General features: G+C 39.7%; 3 protein-coding genes across 6 annotated transcripts; 2 read left to right on the forward strand and 1 right to left on the reverse strand.

The window, feature by feature from the left end:
* The first annotated feature begins 406 nt into the window (after positions 1-406).
* clk2a (CDC-like kinase 2a) lies at positions 407-9743 on the forward strand. Of its 3 annotated transcripts, none has more exons than XM_071499627.1 (13): positions 407-773; positions 1928-2133; positions 2268-2523; positions 3663-3753; positions 4660-4726; positions 5117-5233; positions 5559-5725; positions 6441-6535; positions 6652-6781; positions 7169-7251; positions 7722-7801; positions 7899-7989; positions 8193-9743. In XM_071499627.1, the coding sequence occupies exons 2-13, from the start codon at positions 1928-1930 to the stop codon at positions 8379-8381; spliced, it is 1572 nt and encodes a 523-aa protein (XP_071355728.1). In that variant the 5' UTR covers positions 407-773; the 3' UTR covers positions 8382-9743. The 3 variants fall into 3 exon arrangements, with proteins under 3 accessions (XP_071355728.1, XP_071355730.1, XP_071355731.1); XM_071499629.1 differs by lacking the exon at positions 407-773 and adding an exon at positions 1385-1528; XM_071499630.1 differs by lacking the exons at positions 407-773; positions 1928-2133; positions 3663-3753 and having other exon boundaries at positions 2383-2523.
* Positions 9744-9889: 146 nt separating this feature from the next.
* On the forward strand, positions 9890-12999 carry LOC139633747 (uncharacterized). Of its 2 annotated transcripts, none has more exons than XM_071499642.1 (4): positions 9890-10395; positions 11745-12049; positions 12401-12488; positions 12583-12999. In XM_071499642.1, exons 2-4 carry the CDS (start codon positions 11826-11828, stop codon positions 12733-12735), a joined length of 465 nt encoding a protein of 154 aa, XP_071355743.1. In that variant the 5' UTR covers positions 9890-10395; positions 11745-11825; the 3' UTR covers positions 12736-12999. The 2 variants fall into 2 exon arrangements, with proteins under 2 accessions (XP_071355743.1, XP_071355742.1); XM_071499641.1 differs by lacking the exon at positions 9890-10395 and adding an exon at positions 10781-11486.
* Positions 13000-13522: 523 nt separating this feature from the next.
* On the reverse strand, positions 13523-17633 carry dnajc8 (DnaJ (Hsp40) homolog, subfamily C, member 8). The gene is made up of 9 exons (XM_071499640.1): positions 17495-17633; positions 16807-16908; positions 15493-15549; positions 15315-15381; positions 15077-15171; positions 14912-14983; positions 14350-14441; positions 14066-14141; positions 13523-13962 (listed from the first exon to the last, which is right to left on the reverse strand). The coding sequence occupies exons 1-9, from the start codon at positions 17561-17563 to the stop codon at positions 13843-13845; spliced, it is 750 nt and encodes a 249-aa protein (XP_071355741.1). The 5' UTR covers positions 17564-17633; the 3' UTR covers positions 13523-13842.
* Positions 17634-18803: the final 1170 nt, after the last annotated feature.

Raw genomic sequence — 18803 nt, forward strand, 5'->3', positions numbered from 1 at the left:
CATGCACTCTCAAATTGATTCATTTTGTCCCCACATTTTGTCTTCTTGCTTTCATAGGAAATAGGTAAACTAGCACCTTTGAATTTGGTTCCAGTAATTTTTTAGCGTTTTTGTTTTAAAATTATTTCAATTATTAATTAATTATGAAAATTGTGAAGAAATTATAGAATTAATTTGGTCAATCAGCCAATAGATTGATCGAGAAATCATTTCAGCTCTACTGGTTGGTGTGGAAATGAATGGATATTAAGTGAAATCTGTGACATAACCCAGAAATTTGAAATACTAAGTAAAAAAGTTTTGACAATACTACGTGATAAGTCAAAATCCTTTAGTCAAGCCAAACGTTTGACTCACAAAATTATGAGATAAAAAGTCAGAGCTCCTTCTTAAATACAAATGTCAATACCACACTTACGCCTAAATAATATTTCTCCATCAGAATCACCTTTTTTATATTAACTCGTCAGGGAAAATTACATTTCGGCTTTAAAATATATCGATAACTGTAATAACTTGAGGGCAGCGAGCTAACCAGTCAATCTGAGGTTGTTTGTGTACACACAGGACTGAATTAGACTTCGGGCGCAGGGAGGCGTTAGCACCTCTAGTCTGAACCAGAACTAGCTGTACTGAGCAGATAGGGAAAAAAAGCTGGCCGTCTGTTAGCAATAGAGCTCTGAACGACGGGCTAGCAAGAAGATAAAGGAGAAAACTGGATCGCCACCACGGATTTCTTGTGGGATAAACGCACAGGCCTCGCTGCTAAAACGGTAATTATTACATATGAACGGTTTCGTGCCGTTCACGAAGCCACATTAAAACCAAACGGTTAGCACGGTTAGCTAGCGTAGGTAGCCGTTTAGTTGGCGAACGTAGCTAAGCTAAGATGGCGGTCAAATTATTTACATTCGCTAATGTTGCTAGAAGAGCATGCTAACTGCGAGTTCATCGCTTGTTGGTCAGTTTTTTTGTGTGTGTTTTTTTTTTAGTTTAAACCTATCTTGGCTGTTCATAGGTTGGCGCTTGAAAACGGAAAAATATCTAGATATCGCACTTAATGTAGTGAAATCGACAGTGTTAACGGCAGCATAACAAACGCTAGTATTGCATCGTTTTTCAAGGTATGAAAAAAAAACCCGAACGACGTTTGTAGATGTATAACATGAATCTGTTTTTTTTGTTATGATTTGAATCTAGTGTAGTTAAAGCTTTCCTGATAATGTCATGATGATACAATTGCTCGATAATCCCAAGTCAGTTTGTTTATTGTTAACAGTTGTATGTAACACCACTATATTTACAGGAGCCAGAGGTGGGTTGTTGTTAGTTTACTAGGATCGTAGCATAGGGTTATTAAAATGCTTGCCCACATTTGATCACTATTCTGTTATTTCACAGATTTGAAGGCACACTTCAACAGTTGTCTGTCTAGCTGCAACTATTTTTGCACAGATTTAGAGACTGCATGCTTCCTCTTGATGCACATTAAAGTTGCACTGTGCGTTTCTGTGGTATTCAAATCTAGGTTAGGCCCCCTACACAACCATGTTCTTTGCCAAATGCTGTGTGTTTACTAACAAACTTCTCAGCCTACCTGATATGATCTTATGGGGTAATTTGATCTAACATTTACATTTTCACATACAGTTGAATGGTGACAAAACATCACTGTTTGTGGCTGCTTCCATTTGTTTATGATTAAATTTCTCTCCTGAAATTGCTTCTCCTACTCCTACAACTCACTGGCAGCTACTGATGTGAATATTTGGCAAGAGGAAAATGTGAACAGGAGTTGCTGTGACATAAGGGGATTCCTTTATTTGACTGCACTTGTTCCATGTAGTTATTAGAGGGAGTTTTAGCCATGTGCCACGCTTTTTGAACTCTGGATAATGCTTTGTGTATCCTTCTAACAATCCCATAGATGCCTCACACTAGACGGTACTCGTCTTCGGACAGAGACAGTCGAAGCAGCTACCAGGACCGTTACAGAGACAGAGACAGAGACAGAGGGCGAAGACACCGACACAGAAGATCGCCTACTTACTCATCCAGCAGTGACAGAGAACGAGACAGAGACAGAAGGGGACGGGGACACAGACAGGAAGCAAGTTACGTACGCTCAAGGAGGTATGTTTGTGTGTATAGTGAGATTTGTTTCATTTGTCATGCTGAAAAAGTATTTTATATCACCAAATCTTTTTTTTAAGGTTTGGTTGGTTGCCAGACTGTAAGTTTTAATGTATGACTGTCCTCTGTTTCAGTCGTAGTTACGACAATCGCTCAACGGAGCACCGACCTTTTGACCGAAGATACTGCGAACGAGACCGCGACAGAGAAAGGGAGCCACATGGAGCAGCTGAAAGTTACTATCCACGCGACTTCTCCCCAAATATGTATGACTACCGACGCGGCCGCGAGAGGGAACGCGAACGGGATGAGTCGTATAGACGGAAAGGCAGCAGGCGTAAGCACAAACGAAGGCGGCGTAGAACCAGGTCCTATAGCCCATCCTCCTCGGTGAGTACAGCCAGACCTGAGATTGTGTCTTAACTCTCCTCAACCTCTCTCTTTCCACCTCTGTCTCTTTTACTTAGCTCCTCCTGTCTCTGTCTTTCCCTAACCATTTATTCTCCGCAGCCCCTGGAATTGGTAAGTAGTACAATCTTTATGATTTGTTTTTGTTCTGTCAGAGGGATTTTATTTTTTTGTTATTATTTTTTGTTTAAGTGGATTTTGCTGGAATTGGCCTTTCTTTTTGGCAGAGCATTTTCATTTTTGTGCAAATACTTTTTCATTAGTTTATTAATGATCAACCGCTAATTCTTGCTGCTCTTCAGATACACACTCACCATAGCTTTCTTAACTTCTTAACTGTAATTTAAGTTACACTTAATTCTGTATCTGTGGCCCTACCTTTCATAAAGATGTATTTAGAAGTTAAAGGCCTTTGGTAGCAGTTGCTTGGCCACTTATGAACTTTAGTGCAGATAGGCTGAAAAAAGTGAAAATGTTCTACCAAACATTATGTTAAATTCAGATTTAAATTGAATGTAGGTTTTTGTTAAAAATTTAGTGTCTTAGATTTATTAAAATGCAGTTTTTGTGTGGGCTAAACTAGACCACACCTTAAACGCGTATAAATTTAATTGAGCGAGGGGTTGATTTTGAAGTAGTATAAATGTTGGGGTTATATTTATATGTTTCCTGCTTGATTACATATGGTCCTCTCGTTTTATTTTCCATCTTGTTTAATCTGAAAAGACAGCCTGATAAGTTTTGAATTAGTTATTTTACTGTTTTAATTGGTTTTTGCGTTGATGAATGGATATGCCAGTTGCTTCTTTGTTTGTAAGCAGCTGTGGTTTAAAGGTAGAGGGGGGAGAGGAGCAGAGGACAACATGTGATCTTTGACTTGTTCCCTTGCACTATATCCCTATCGTTATATATTTCCTTCACGTGGTGTCATGCGTGAATCGCCCCATGACCACCAAACCCACCTACAACCACAACTACATCAACTACAACCAACACCACCCTCCTCTTCCCTCCTCGTCTACCTGTGCCGCCTGACGCCATGGCTGCGGCTGCCCCTGAAAACCCCCTGTTCCCTTTGGTCGTGTCCTGACCTGCTGATGGCGGTTTGGGTGTGAAAACAGCGGAGCAACAGCCGGACGCGGGCACTGAGTGTGAGGGACGACGAGGAAGGGCACCTGATCTGTCGGAGTGGGGACGTCCTGCAAGAGAGATGTACTCACTGCCACTACTCTATCGTAACCCTTCTCCATATGAGTATTAAAGCATAGAGCATTTACATGACATGGGAGTGCCTGATGATGATGATGATGCCTTGCTAGAATGCTCTTCGCTCTAGCTGAAATAGCAGGGTGGATTGCAAGAATGTTGAAGATTTTAGGAGGGACTTTAGATACTTTCTCCTTTTTGTTCTAGGATTTTAAGCTGTGGAGCATTTTCTGTGTTTCACAGGTTACTTGACTTTTCCTAAACATAGAATCCCATTTGCAGCTGTTTGTCTCTGTTGTGTTTTAGATTAAACCCAGTTACAGTTTCAACTGTAACTTAAGCTAGCAATTTTCCACAAGGAGGGTTTGAGGCATTTTGTCTATTTTTTTTTTTTTTTTTTTTTTTTTTTTGTAGACATCTAACATGCACATCCCCAATTTAGCCTTATTACAGTACAACCAGCGCACATATAGACAGTACTATTCGACTAACACTTTTATTTATTTTCAGGATTATGCATTGTTTAGTTGAAATACTAATTATTTTTCCAGTTTTACACACAAACACACGCACACAAACACACTGTGTACTTTTGGACAAAGACAGTCACATCTTGAAAGCATGGGTCCTCATTTTCGATGGCTGCAAATTGGTCATCAAAGGAAGGGAGTGCTTTACATTTGCCCCCTTATCATAGAGCAATGCATCTGATTATCATAGTTTACCTCAAAGTGTTTCAAGCCTGCCAGATTGAATAGGCAGCCATTTGAAAAGGGGATGGGCGCTAGCATGGATACGCCTGTCTACACTTTTGCATTATGTATTCCTGCATAAGTCCACATGTCTAATGCTCTTGTTCTTTCTTTTCCTGCTCTCCCTTTCTCTTCCTTTTCTGTCTGTGTTGTGTTGCAGATGAGATTGTCAGCACTTTGGGAGAAGGCACCTTTGGGAGGGTGATGCAGTGCATTGACCATCGCAGGTGGGTCTGTCAATTAAAACTAAGAAAACAACAGCTGTCAGGGGTCCTATTTCCAAGACCTCCAGTAGGGAATAACTGCTCATTGTGCTTGATTTTTTTTGGGAAACAAATGTTTTTGTGTTGTGTTTGCATGACATGGCGATAGTAATATGTAACATCCACATTTACTATAGTTTACCACTGTCCTTTACTGTTAGGCAAACATGTTGATTAGTTGAACATGTTTATCAAACTATTAACTGTTAATTTTACTGTAAAGTAAAAAAAAAAAAAAATCATGTCACTTGGGTGTCTGAAATTCAGTGTCAGGCCCATTTCTGTGAACTGCATCTTCTTGAAGCAAGATTTACACACTTATGTTCTGCATTTCATTACCTCTTATGTTTACAGGGGAGGAGCCCATGTTGCTCTGAAAATCATCAAAAATGTTGAGAAGTACAAGGAAGCAGCTCGTCTGGAGATCAATGTTCTAGAGAAGATTAATGAGAAGGACCCTGATAACAAATTGTGAGTTTTGACTGAGTAATTTCCGATATAATCAAATGAACTTCACTCATAAGTAACACCGCTTGAACCAATGCCATTTCCCTTATTAAAACTGGGTGATAAACCAAAATTTACCAGCACTGACAATAAGTCACAGACCAATATAGTTTTTCTCATGTCAGTAGGTTTGATAAAAGCCTCACCCTGTGCTGAGAAGCTTTCCAGAGTTACCAAGAAATATTGTGCTAGATCGGGCTCTTTCAAAATGTAGTATCTGTTAACTGTTGTTGGCCTAAATGATCCACTATATCACTGACAAACCTCTTGTATTCTGTTTACCCTGCAGCCTGTGTGTACAGATGTATGACTGGTTTGACTACCACGGTCACATGTGTATCTCCTTTGAGCTCCTAGCTCTCAGCACCTTCGACTTTTTAAAGGAAAACAACTACCTGCCCTACTCAATTGGCCAGGTCAGACACATGGCCTACCAAATCTGTCTCGCTGTGAAATGTAAGTCGTTTTTTTTTTTTTTTAATGTCCTCTATTTCATTTTAGTACACTTGTTTAGTAAACTTGCATGATGAGAAAAGTTAAGAATGCATTTAACCCAACAAATAGAAATATCAACATATTTCTAAGTAGTTACAATAACCAACAGAGCATGTTCAGTGAATACACTCTGACTCGCCTAATCTGAACTTTTATGTTCCTGTAATGAAGCTTTTTGACTTAATGCCCTGAAAATGTGTAGTTTCCAACAAACACGCCCTCATTCACTGACCTCGTTTCATCAGTTGCGTGCATGTGGAGTAAAAAGCAGTTGTTGTTTGTGGTAGACAGCCTGTGACCACATGAGGGCATTATAGCTCCAAAGTAGACTGACCATTAACTTAATAAGTATCTCAGGAGGAAATGATGCTGTATTAATTCTGGTCAGGTTTTATAAATTGTTCAGTTTACTGTCTCAAATGTCAGTATCTTTAGGGATTCTGTTATTTTTACTACTCCAAATGTTGGTCTTATTTATTGGAATATTTTCAAATAAACTGTTTTTTTCAGTTTTTATTACTGTCAACATCATCATATGTTGAATAGTTTCATCTAATCTGGAATTAAGTACAATCAGCACACTGATTATTAGATAGCTTAAATAGACTTAAATAGCTTTAAGTGAATTCACTGTCAGATGTGTAAGACTAAATAAGCAATGTTTTTTTCTCCATAGTTCTTCATGACAATAAACTGACACACACAGACCTAAAGCCTGAGAACATCCTGTTTGTCAACTCAGACTTCACAATGTCCTACAATGTGGAGAAGGTGAGAGGCACTGAACAACTACATCAACAACAGTTTGTAAGACTATGTGAGAAAGTCAGTTTAAGCGCAGTAGTTGTGAGAAACACTTGAGAAACACGTTCTTCTTTTTCTTGCAGAAACGAGAAGAGCGGACGGTTAAGAGCACAGCAGTACGCGTAGTGGATTTTGGCAGCGCCACTTTTGACCACGAGCACCACAGCACCATTGTGTCCACACGGCATTACCGTGCCCCTGAGGTCATACTAGGTGAGAATGACTATAAGCTGTTGGCCATGAATTCATTTATAATACTACTTCTCAGAGCGGCATGTATGATTATTTCCACAAATCACAGGTCCAATCAAAAGAAGAACCAGATATTCAACAAGGAAATCAGTTTGGAGATGAGCAGCTGCTTCAGTTGGCACAACTCAGATGTTCATAGTTCGTAGTGGTTGTTCCTGTAGAAACAGGCTTCGTCCTACTAGTTGAAACAAGCACAGTTCAGCATCCCCACCCTGATTTCTCTGAAGTTTAAGGTTCCTTGTTCTGCAAGAAATAAGCAGCAAGCATTAACCCTAGCCTGTACCTCCATATATATGACACATTTTTCTTTGAATTTTTTTGTATTCATTATGTGTTTTTGCCCTTCAGAGCTGGGCTGGAGTCATCCCTGCGATGTGTGGAGCATTGGCTGTATCCTGTTCGAATACTACCTAGGCTTCACCTTGTTTCAGGTACAACTGCAGGTTGCCACCAATACCATGGTTTCTTTCAGAATTTAAGATGAGGAGGATAACAGGTTAACTGATCAATCACATGATCTGAGCCAATATTTATAAAACATCACAGAATCCCACCCCCACCCCTCCAAACTGTACACCTGTTTTTTGGAATTCCTAACATGTTAGCACAGCTCTCCATAATCCTAGACGACATCAGAGTAATATTAGTTGAAGAAAGTTATATACAAACTAAATAAGGACTAACTTTCCATTCCCAGATGCTTCTAAAATGTGGTCTCAAATCTCACCAAACAATGAAAGAAGTGTGCTTGGCCAAATACACATGCACATGGCATGTGTAGCAGCAGTTAATGAATCCAGCTATTAACTTGGAACCTGTGGTGTAATTTGTGAGCTCTTACTCTTTCTGTCTTTTCCTCTTTGCTGTTGAATCATGCTTATCTAACACGTATCTCTTTCAGACTCATGACAACAGGGAGCATTTGGCTATGATGGAGAGAATCCTGGGACCAGTGCCCTCTAGGATGATTCGTAAGACAAGGTGAGAGAACGTACAAAATGATGTCATACACCTTTTGTATTGAAATGAGCATTTACACAGTTGAACACCGCTCACACTGACGTCTATACACTCGCAGGAAGCAGAAATATTTCTATCGTGGCCGTCTGGACTGGGACGAGAGCTCTTCAGCGGGGAAATACGTCAGAGAAAACTGCAAACCCCTGCGGGTAAGTGGAATGGATGCGTAGTGGAAAAGGAATAAATATGATAATTAGCTGGGCTGAAGTGAAAACAGCACATTGTACTGAAAGAACAAAAGTGTCTTTGTTTTGTACTCTTGACAGTCACTCAGTATTCCCCCTCATCTCTCTTTTGTTTTTGTTTTTTTTATCGAATTTCTTTTTTGTTTTCCTTTTTGTCCTTCCATCAGCGGTATTTGCTGTCAGAGGCGGAGGAGCACCACCAGTTGTTTGACCTCATTGAAAGCATGTTGGAATATGAACCCTCTAAGAGACTGGTGCTGGCTGACTCCCTTAAACACCCTTTCTTCGAGAATGGTGGTATTGGTGAGGCAGCAGGCAGTAAGAACTGGGAGGGCAACCGAGACATCAGCCGGTGACCCACGAGCCTCGAAAGACTGAATGACAGAGGAGATCAAGTCTTTTATATGTGGAACTGGTGAACTGTCGAATGAGTAGGGGCTTCAGATGTTTTCTGTCATTTGTCATTAAAGCATGGACAACTTCACTTCTCGCTCCTTCATCCCGTCCCTCTGATGTCCACCTCTGCAGCCACAGGAGGCATGTTTTTTTGCAGCAGAGACCAAAATAACCCACAAAAGACTGAAAAGGAGTCAAAATGAATCTTTTGTGGTGGTCACAGCCTCAGTAGAGGTCAAAAATCTTAAATGGAAGATTGTTTGTACCCAAAGTAGCCCTCTATGCAGCTTTTGTCTTCCTTTTGACCTCTGAACCACCTTCGCCCCCTCCCTCCGTCCATCCGTCTAATAATTTCATCAGCATGTAAAGAAAATATTTCACCTTTCTAAGGAGATAAGCACTACTACAGTAGGTCATAAAAAAACTCAGTTTTGGAGAAGAAATGTCTTCTGTTTCTGAATTTTAAGGAAAGGGTAAAAAAGGAGATAGAGCTGTATATGCAGTGCAAGTCCTCACCCATGTAATTATAAACATACAAGATATTCTCTTATGCCAACATCAGAAAAGTAAAATTGAGTATCACATTTCCTTGGAAATTTCAGGTATCCCCAGCAAGTGTCCAGTTTTTGTTTACATTTTTTTTGGTGAGCACTTGCATTGCATATAATTTTTCATGTTTCTTTTTTTTTTTTTTACGTATATAAAATGATTATCCCCTATATGGAGCCCCTTGCCCTCTTTCTCTGGTCATAAGGCCTGTTATTATTTGCCGATGAGATGATAATGGTGATGGACACTCCACACACACACACACAGGCCTCTGTAGCCTGTCTTATTGATAGATATATCTGTTTATGTTATGCAATGCTTTCTGGGTGTGAGTGAGTGTGTGTAGAGGTGTGGATGGAGTGGGTGACACATCCATGTTAATGTTTTGCTCAGAGACTTCTTAGTAGTTCAGCATTAGTCATGGAAATATTCTCATATACACAAAAGAAAACAAACTGCCTTTTTCCATGTGTGATATGGTCAGACCTGGGGTCTCTCCATAGAGGTTAAGCACACAGCTCCTGGTGGTAGCCAATGAGCCACATACAACTCCTGTTGACGTATTTATTTTGAGTTCCAATAGGTCATAGTCCCCACCCCCCCCACCTGTAAATGACTTGTTTTTTTTGTATGAAATTAAAGCGTATAAAACTGTATATATGTATGATTGTGTAGAATTAAAGTTAAGTCCTCCATCCCAGAGGCTTATGGTGCTCTCAGTATCCGTTGGGGCCTCTGGTAGCTAAAAGGAGGCGTTCTGTCTTTAAATACCACCACTGTGTCTGAGTCCATCTCTTACCTCACTGAGTAATGCCACTGTTGGATGATGTGTAGAAAGATCAGAGGGGTGGCTGAAATGTGAACGTGGACAAAAGGTAAAACTGGTGTCTAATTTCCTGTTTTAAGGGCTATACTGTATATAGATAGAATATTTATGTGCATGTGCTGCTTAAAAATGTATGTGTAAATTAACCTTTAAAAGTTGCAATTTCTCATTAGATGGCTCTTTCAAACAACTAGATACTTATTTTGTTTTTAAAGTTGGATTGCGGGACGTAAACCTTCGTGCCAGTTACTGGAAATGGCTCGAAGAATCTTTCAGTTACCAGTTTTTAGTGCAAAGCTTGCAGTGACCCTGGAGCTCATGTTGACCTGTCCAAAATAAAACTAGTCTTGGCCCTAGGTAAGTCCTCTTGGCAGTCACTTGAAATGATGTGTTGTATGCTTACTGTCATCCTTCCTATCTTGTTAGTTGATTTCTGTTCAAAACTATCCAACAAACTACCAATCAACTAACAAATCTCTTATTTCCTTCCAAACCCTCACAGCTCAGCTGTCACCCTGTCACGCAGGAAGAGAGGGAAACGCAAGATCTGCTGCAACAGGTGTTTCGATGCTTCGACACGCAAGCTTCCCCATCTGTCGGTAATGTGCCAGTCTACTTTTGGTTTATTAACCTCACTCACTGTTAGCATTCTTTTTCCATTCACTTTTGAACTGTACGTGGAGGGATCACTCCGCTAGTGGCTATAGCAGTAGAGCCCCCTACTATACTGATAATATACAGCAATTAAATTAGCAAAGGTCCCTGTCACTCAACAGCATTAGTATAAAAAGTAATAGACGACTGTTAAGTTTAAATTGAGCCAAGATTGACAGACAAAGACAAGGGCCCCTGTCAGTCAGTGGCCTGGGTCCCTCGGGTGTGTTGTCTACTTGGAGTGTTTGGTAATTTAGCTTTGATCCCACCGTGTTTGTTGGTCAATGAAGTAGAAATCAAAGTGTAAAAGAGATGTAAGATAACAACAGTGCTTTTGTAAATCAGTAAATACAGAGTTGTAGGAAGCTATATCAACAATTTGAAGCATCGATGCCACAAGACTTGTTTGTGGAAGGACTGAGTTTTATTTTTCTCTAGATCTGGATTCAGTTCTGAATTGACTGAGTGAATGAAACGATGAATGAACTAAGTCATTCAGCTTTGTGACTAAGGTGCTTAATGTCTCCAGTCAAAGAAATCGTCCGCGTCATAAAAGCGTCACCTTCCACCTTTCAGTCCATCCACGCACGCTCCATCTGTCTGGCCTTTTCTGACCTTTTATCACTAAATTATCTCATCAGCTGTTCCTGAAACTCAGACTATACAGGTGCTTGCTACTGAAATAGAGAATGTGACTTGCCAACTTTCTACAGCTCATCCTTCTGTTGTAAACACAATGACCTGTTATGAGCTATTTCAGTGGTCAAAGGTAAACAAGCAGGTGTTTTCCTGAGCAGGTTTTTCTGGAGTTGCTCTGTGGTTAATGAGATAAACGACTCTTGCGTCTTCAGCTAATCTTGTTTAAGGACCAGCGAGGTCATCAGTCAAATCCCCATAAGAGCAGACAGTCACAGAGCAGTGGAGTGGAGTGCACAAAGTGAAGTGGTGGATGCAATGCCACAAATGTACTTTACACTTTTACAGCTTTGACAAATGATACTAACAGCTGATTGTGTCAACAGGAGATACCTTTGAGGTGAGTACCATCGTTCCTTTAAGACATGTACAGTTTATTGTGTTTATTTGCACTTTTGAAATGTGACTGCATTAGAAAACAGGAACACAGCAGTGTAGAAGACTTACAAGTTGACTTATGATGCTCTAACTGTAAATTTAAGTAGATCAGGTGGCTTTTATTTTATTCACATTTTTAAATGGAAATGAAAGCAACATGAGAAAATAATGCAGTAGCTGGTATACCTGGTTGACATAATTGTTCTTTTAGTATTTGCAGATAAAAGCCTTCTTTTGTAAATCAAAAGAACAACAACACTGACATTTGTGAGATAAACCAACAAACATCAGTACGAGACAAATGGATTCCCTCATGTCGCTGGGTGCTCCCCTGAAGCAGTTCACCAGCTGTGTGTCAGGGAAAAACACCTCCAACAGCAGAGGGGCCAAGAGGAGCCAGTCTGTCCGCAGAAGCAGCTTCACGCGCAGGAAGAGCGTCAGCAGGAGGAGAAGCCTTCCCTGCAACAGCCAGAAAGTCCCCGACTCCTGGCTCAGAGTGTACCAGGCTGAACTGAAGAGAGAGAGGTACGGTGGCTCAATGGATCTATCTCCAAACATATCCATTCATAAATTAAAAGGGTTATTACTGGCTGTAAATAAGCTGTTTTAGTCTGTTATGGTGATACTTTTCCACTTTTTAATTGAACATGCAGTAATTTAGTTTAGATTTTTTTCTCCAAACCAGAATTGTTGCTTTACTTTTTTTTAACAATGTGATAACTTATTTAGGAATTAAACGTTTTCAGTTACTGTGTCGTTGTCCAGCTGAGGCTTAGCCAGACAGACTTGGCTTAATGAGGATAAGGCTGTTCCTCACATGACTAAGCTGCTTGCCCATGTGCCATGTCTAATGTTGCCCTGTGCTGTTTGCCAAAGGAAACGACAACAAGCCACACTGGCCAAGAAGAACACTGAGAGGACAGTCAGAGGTACTCACTTCAGGAGCCACCACTGCCTCCCAAGGGTAGGTGAACAGTACAATTAGAATAAAAATTAAGATTTTTTTTTACTTTGAAGTACCCAAACCCAACATCCATCACCCTCTCTTCCACCTGCAGCAGACAGCCACTGCCAGAAAACCGGCCCCAGTTAAGGATGATTCCTTCTTTGGAGCCTTCCAGGGCCTCAGTCTGGACGGACTGATGGGAGGCACTAATGGATCTCCTCCTGTTGCTGCTCCTGCTACAGGAGATCAGTGTAAAGTCATGTGAGACACAACAGTTAAGGACAATCAGACTGTTGAAATGATCCTTGTACTCAAGAGACTGATGAGGAGAGGGCTCATTGAAGAAAGGTGATTCGAGTTGAACATAAAACACAGGTTCGCACCTTGGGGAAAGGTAAACTCATTTGGGTTACTGTCTTTAGAAATTGTATTGCTTTAGGAAAGACTAGTGCTTGTTTGTGCTGTGTATGAAACAATTCACAATTTCTATTTGTGTCAATTTTTATTAAATATTAAGGTTATGAACTGATATGTTGACTCGCTGCTATTTTATTCATCCAGTGTTCATACACCTGAGCTAGTTTCACTATGTGGAATCATTTGAAATCCAAAGCAGAAACTAAGCAGATAAAATGATTTTATTCAGTTTTCCCAAAACAACAAACAGGAAATAATGTGCATCAAACACCAATCAGGTGTTTGGTGTTTTTGTTTTTTATTGACATTATATTTTAATAGATTTAAAACATGCAGAACTAAAGACGGGTATCTGGATACTACATTCAAAGCTTGCATTGTTGACTCAAAACAGAATGCAAAACTGACCAGGTTGCTGATTCAGAAATATTTTCCTGTTCTGCTCTGGCAACATATTTGAAAGTACTGTGTGTAAATCTAGTCATTGTGTTGACATGTATTGTGATCTGTAATAACCAGACCCTCAGAAACAATAATACTTTATACCTGTTCACATAACAGTCTCCTGAACACAGCTTTACGTATCATTTTGCTTTGTGACAAATTTTAGGCTCAGCTTTGTAGACCACAGAAGGTAGGCTTGTTAACACCAAGCTTTATTTAGTTTTTAAAAAATGAACAAAAAGCAAAAATAGGGACAAACCACATTTTTCTCATCAGTTACAGAAATGGAAGATGCATTATTTCTCTTTCTTACATGAGGCAGGTATGATCCCAGGCTCCAGATCACAAATATGTACATTAGAAAACCAAGTACAAAACTATGAGGAAGTTGTTGTACAAGTATCCTGATGACGACTACACAGCTAACTGCAGACGACGAGGTGAGGATACACAGAACAGAGGGTTTTTATAACAGTGGGGTTTTAATCTAGTGAAGTCCAATTTTACAGCATCATTCCCTCTGTTCCATCTTGACTTTTGGGGGCTTGAGGAAGGACCTGTTCTTTTTCTCCTTGCTTTTGCCTTTGGCCTGGAAGTTCCTCCAGCTGTCCACACGCCCATCTCTTGTTTCCTGAAACAGTGTGTTACAAAAAATGGTCATTTGAAAAAACACCAAAAGCAAGATCATCATGTTTTTATGCACATATACGTAATCGGTAAGGCCAGGGACACACCTCAAAATTTTTCTGCCATTCTCTCTCTCGCTTTGCTTTCTCTGCTGCCTCAATTTCTTCTTCCCTTGCCCTTTTCCTTTAAACATGTAAAAAAAAAAAAGAGGATTTATTCATGTTGTTTTGTTCTTATCTTGGAATCTGAGATAACATTTTGATCAGATATTAGTATCACCATTTCAATTGTTGGCAAACATGTTTGGAAATTTAAATGAAGGGGTTGAAGGCATGTTATTTTTTAAGTATTTTAGAATCAAATCAGGTTGCAAATATACTGTGTTACTTACCTTTCATGCATTTCCTTTGCTTCCCTTTCCTTCCTCTTGATTTCAAGCTCTGCAAAAAGCTTCATGGTCTGTTTGTACACTGCTTGCTTGAACTGGAAGAGACCAAGTTCAGTTTAATAGAATCTACATATGGTAATGGACATGACCATGACAAATATTGGTGATAAATATCCTAGTAGTTAACAGCTAAATACCAAGTTACAGGAAATTATAAGGAAAATTTCCAGCAAAGTAACTGGAAAATATTGAAACTGTAAAATAAAACTTAACCAAATATTATATTAACCTCAATATTGTCATAACTGTTTTTATAATCAAACAAAAAACAAACAAACAACATATTTCATCACAATAACTCCATGACACATTGAATAATTTTTTGACAGCTATATCCAACAACAATTACTAATGACTGAAATTATTAACATTTTTTATCATGTTCCAATATTTAACACTTCAGTATATTAAATTTCATGTTTGTCTCTTTTACAATGTAATAGGTCAGATTTCATTTTATTTTCGACACTGACCAAGTGAGTATTTTTGTGACTTTGTGACTTACCATTTCAGGATCATCCTCCTCCACATCCAAAGGCTTCCCTTCTTTCTTCAACTGTTTCCTTTTCTCCTTTACCTGTTGCAAGTACAAAATGGCAGAAAATAAAAGAGCTGAGTAACAAGGAGGCAAAAAGCCCTAGAATGAAAAGGGAATGTGTTGACCACTCACCATATGCTCCACATATTCCTGTCCTGCGTGGATCACATCTAAGGCTCTCTTCTTCTGTTCAGGGTCTAGTAGGAGTTTGTATGCCTTGTCCACAGCTAGAACACAGTGAGATATTCAGGTGAACTTAAATATATATGTATATGGAACAATGGCAGAAGCTGGATGTATGGTTTCACAGTGTTAACATCATGCTAAACCACAAATGTGATACGAGTTTCAGAAACTGTAAGGAATTTACCTTCGAAGGCTTTCTGTGCTCTGTCTTGGTCATCTTGATTTTTGTCTGGATGGACCAAAATGGACAACTGAGGAGTTAAGAAACCAAAGATTAGTAACTGAGAAGCAAAAACCAACATCACTACGTCAACAGAAAAGACAGTGGAAATGCCCCCCCCCCCCCCCGTTCTTTTGCTTACCGCCCGAAATCTTTTCTTCAGTTCATCGTCTGTTGCCTCTGGGTCAATCTGCAGCACCTGAAAATCACATTGACAATTTTACTGACAGTCATTACATTTGATCTAAATAAGCATCGTAACCAAAGTGTCAGAATAAGGTAAGTAATATGCTGAAATCCAGGTGTTATGAGAGTAATGGTGGAGACACCACCATGCTCTTATGGAGGCTTCACACCAGGACATTTGTCAGCCTTTTGAGTGAAATAAAATTAATCGAAGAGATGAACACATGATGTTGTTCTTTTAACCTGTTTTTCTATTATTGTCTTGTTTCTGGGAAATAGACGTTATGTAACAACAAGATGTAAGAGGAAACACAAGTATTGACATGACCATTTCTGACCAGTTACATAAGAAATTAGATTTTAACTTCACATATTTTGTATTATTTCATACAAAACATTTTTTAAAAATCCAAGTTATGTCGCTTGTTATCAGGGCTGCACAATTAATGAAATATAATAGAAACTAATATGGACAAGTGCAATCTCCAAATCACAGGAGCTACAAGGTCAAATGTCTTACATCATAAATGAACAATTGTGTTGCTACTGAAAGGCCCCAGACTACAAATCATATTCTCCAGACATAAGGGAACATGCTTGTTTGGTACAATCACATTATCATAATTTTTATGTTTTCTTCTTTTAAAGTGAAAATGAAATTGTTACTCATGCCATATACCAAAATAATTGTAATATGATTTATTTTTTTGCATACGCCATACTTGCTTTCCCTCAGTTTCATGTCATTATGAATCAATACTTTGGGTTTTTCCTCTGTTGCTCAGACTAACTTTAGGCTCCAGTAACTCATGACTGGCATCAACCTGCATTTGACATTTATTAACTGACAAAACTGTGAATACATACAGCACAGTGCAAAAGTTTTAGACCCTAAACATACAGCCGGAGTCAGAGAGCTACCTTCAGCGACAAGAAGGACTAAAGTCTGGCAACAGATGGTCTGACCCACAGGGAGCCCTCATCTCAACATCATGGAGTCAGCCGGGGATCACATGAAGAGACAGAACTGTGCGGTCAGGAAACAGCCCATCTGTCAAGTACCTTCAGACTGTGTGCAAGTGTACCTCCCCAGCACTGATTTAAATAAGGTGTTTCAGTTTATCGCACTTTGTATGAAGTTATCTAATAAATAAAAACTATTCATGCCATTGTTTTTTTTTTGGAAGCACTCACATTTTACTTCTGGTGCCTAAACCGGTTGCACAGTGCTGTGACATTAATGCTGCAACTGCATCACATGTACACTCACCTCAAAGGGATTGAGGTTAAAGTAGGATGCGCCGGGTCTGAGCAGTCTTTCTATCTGCTGCTTGGAGGTCAACACGGAGTCTCTCTTCTCAATCTGCTTCACCTGCAGAAAGCACAAACCATCTTCAAAATACAGCCAGACAGTCCATCTGAAGCTGCCCTGTCTGGTCCCACTTTTCACATGATGTTGTTTTCCTGATAGTGTATGAATACGGCCTGAATCCAGGAATAACATGTGGCGATGAAACGTGAGGTTGCTCTACATCTTTTCTGGGAGTTTCACCTCATTTAAATTTTTTTTTTTACAAATAAGTATTTAATATGATATGACTGGCCAAAGCACTGCACTGCAGCTTAATAGGAGGCTATTAGCGCCTGTACGTAGAAGAACTATCATTCAATCAACTGTGGTTTGGTTATTAAAAAATGTGGCGTCTGGTTATTAAAAAAATTTAATAAATTCAAAGGGAAGGAAACTTAACACGTAAAGGATTCTGCTAACATCCTGCTAACATCAGAAAGACGAAAGCTGTTCAGTAAACGTTAGCTTCTTTTCGTTAGCCGATGTTCACGCCTGCGAGGCCTCGTAGGTGCTAAACACAAACACCGGGGAGCAGCAGGCCGCAGCCGATGGACGGAGAGCCACCGACACTTTCAGGACACAGATATTCACATAAGCTCGATCCTACCTCAGTGTAAAAGTTTTGAAATAATTCATCCGATACAATATGAGAGGGCTCTCCTCCGGCGGCCGCCATCTTTCCCCTGGTTTACGTGTGACGTACTAGTGTCACATGACCGTACGATCATACCAGAATGAATGCAAAAGTTATCCGATAACACCAGGTTTATTCATATGTGACCCATATAGGAAGACGAACAATAATGTTTAAACAGGGATTTATAAAAACTGGAAGGTTAGAATGGCTATAAAAATGTGAAACTGAAGACGCTGGTGTACAAACTGCAAATCACACGCATCCGTTTATTTCCATTTACATGTCACCAGGGGTCAAAATGAAAATGCAGTCTGTCAGATAAGATGCAACCAGCTGTGGGTATGAGTCTCCTCCCTCTGCAGCTCCTCCTCACCTAAATGCACTCGCCTTTAGATCTGGAGTATAATTCAAATATAAAATATGTAAAAAAAAAAATGATATCAGGTTGATGTGTATTTGATCACTTCTAATGCTGACACCACACACAGTAAACTCAGAACAACAAATCTAAATAAATGCAGGTGAAACAACTCCCAGGAGCCGGGCTCCTCTCTAACAAGACAAGTTCCTAGCATTTTAACATGCATATTCTTGGAGATCATGTACTCAAATATTAAATCATGACAACCATATGGTTTGAATATGTTTTTGTGTTGTGTGTGGTTGAGGATTTTTGCTACTAAAGCTGAGTAAATTTTCCCTCAAAACCTGGTAACTACTGTTGATTTTCATACAGTTTTGCAAAAATATCAAGATGTGTGTGATTTTTTTTTTCTCAGTCCAAACTAGCTGACACTCCAGTGGTGTCCAGTTTTTACAGCAGAATAAAAAAAGCATCACTTCATCTATTTAACCTCCTCAAACACCCTGCAGTGTACTCCACTCCTCCTCTGTCCATCTGGGTGAATACTATGTTCAAAACACTCTTTTCACTCAATGGGCTGCAGTTGAAAAGTCATTTAGTTTAGGAGGGTTCCTGAGTGAAATGACCTGGAAGTATATAAGTGACAGCCATGAAAAGAGCTGGGGGAGTTCTCTAAATCAGGGGTTTTTCAAAGTCTGAGACTGTGGGCTTCCCATCAGACAAACCTTGGAAAGAGGCACCCCCTCACCCCACCAGTTTAATTGCTTTGTTTTGCTCAAAAATAATTAAATTATTTCCCTTCCACTCACTGAGCCCCGCCACCTACTTTAGTGGTAAGGAAAGGAGCTTCAGTGCTTCCTACACTGCACCTTCCTTCATGATCCCACAATTCCTTGCAGCATTTAAAGCGACGCA

Source organism: Trachinotus anak, unplaced genomic scaffold (assembly GCF_046630095.1).
Source record: "Trachinotus anak isolate AG129_WGS33_773 ecotype Australia unplaced genomic scaffold, CSIRO_AGI_Tana_v1 ptg000016l, whole genome shotgun sequence".
NCBI classification, from domain to species: Eukaryota; Metazoa; Chordata; class Actinopteri; order Carangiformes; family Carangidae; genus Trachinotus; species Trachinotus anak.

Excerpts from the sequence above, each read along its gene's own strand:
- clk2a (XM_071499627.1), top strand. The coding sequence starts at position 1,928 with ATGCCTCACACTAGACGGTACTCGTCTTCGGACAGAGACAGTCGAAGC. Across the intron at positions 2,134-2,267 it reads AGTTACGTACGCTCAAGGAG|TCGTAGTTACGACAATCGCT; the intron begins GTATGTTTGTGT and ends CCTCTGTTTCAG. Across the intron at positions 5,234-5,558 it reads AAGGACCCTGATAACAAATT|CCTGTGTGTACAGATGTATG; the intron begins GTGAGTTTTGAC and ends TTTACCCTGCAG.
- LOC139633747 (XM_071499642.1), top strand. The coding sequence starts at position 11,826 with ATGGATTCCCTCATGTCGCTGGGTGCTCCCCTGAAGCAGTTCACCAGC. Across the intron at positions 12,050-12,400 it reads GCTGAACTGAAGAGAGAGAG|GAAACGACAACAAGCCACAC; the intron begins GTACGGTGGCTC and ends TGTTTGCCAAAG. Across the intron at positions 12,489-12,582 it reads GCCACCACTGCCTCCCAAGG|CAGACAGCCACTGCCAGAAA; the intron begins GTAGGTGAACAG and ends TTCCACCTGCAG.
- dnajc8 (XM_071499640.1), bottom strand. The coding sequence starts at position 17,563 with ATGGCGGCCGCCGGAGGAGAGCCCTCTCATATTGTATCGGATGAATTA. Across the intron at positions 16,909-17,494 it reads TTCAAAACTTTTACACTGAG|GTGAAGCAGATTGAGAAGAG; the intron begins GTAGGATCGAGC and ends TGCTTTCTGCAG. Across the intron at positions 14,984-15,076 it reads AGGAATATGTGGAGCATATG|GTAAAGGAGAAAAGGAAACA; the intron begins GTGAGTGGTCAA and ends TACTTGCAACAG.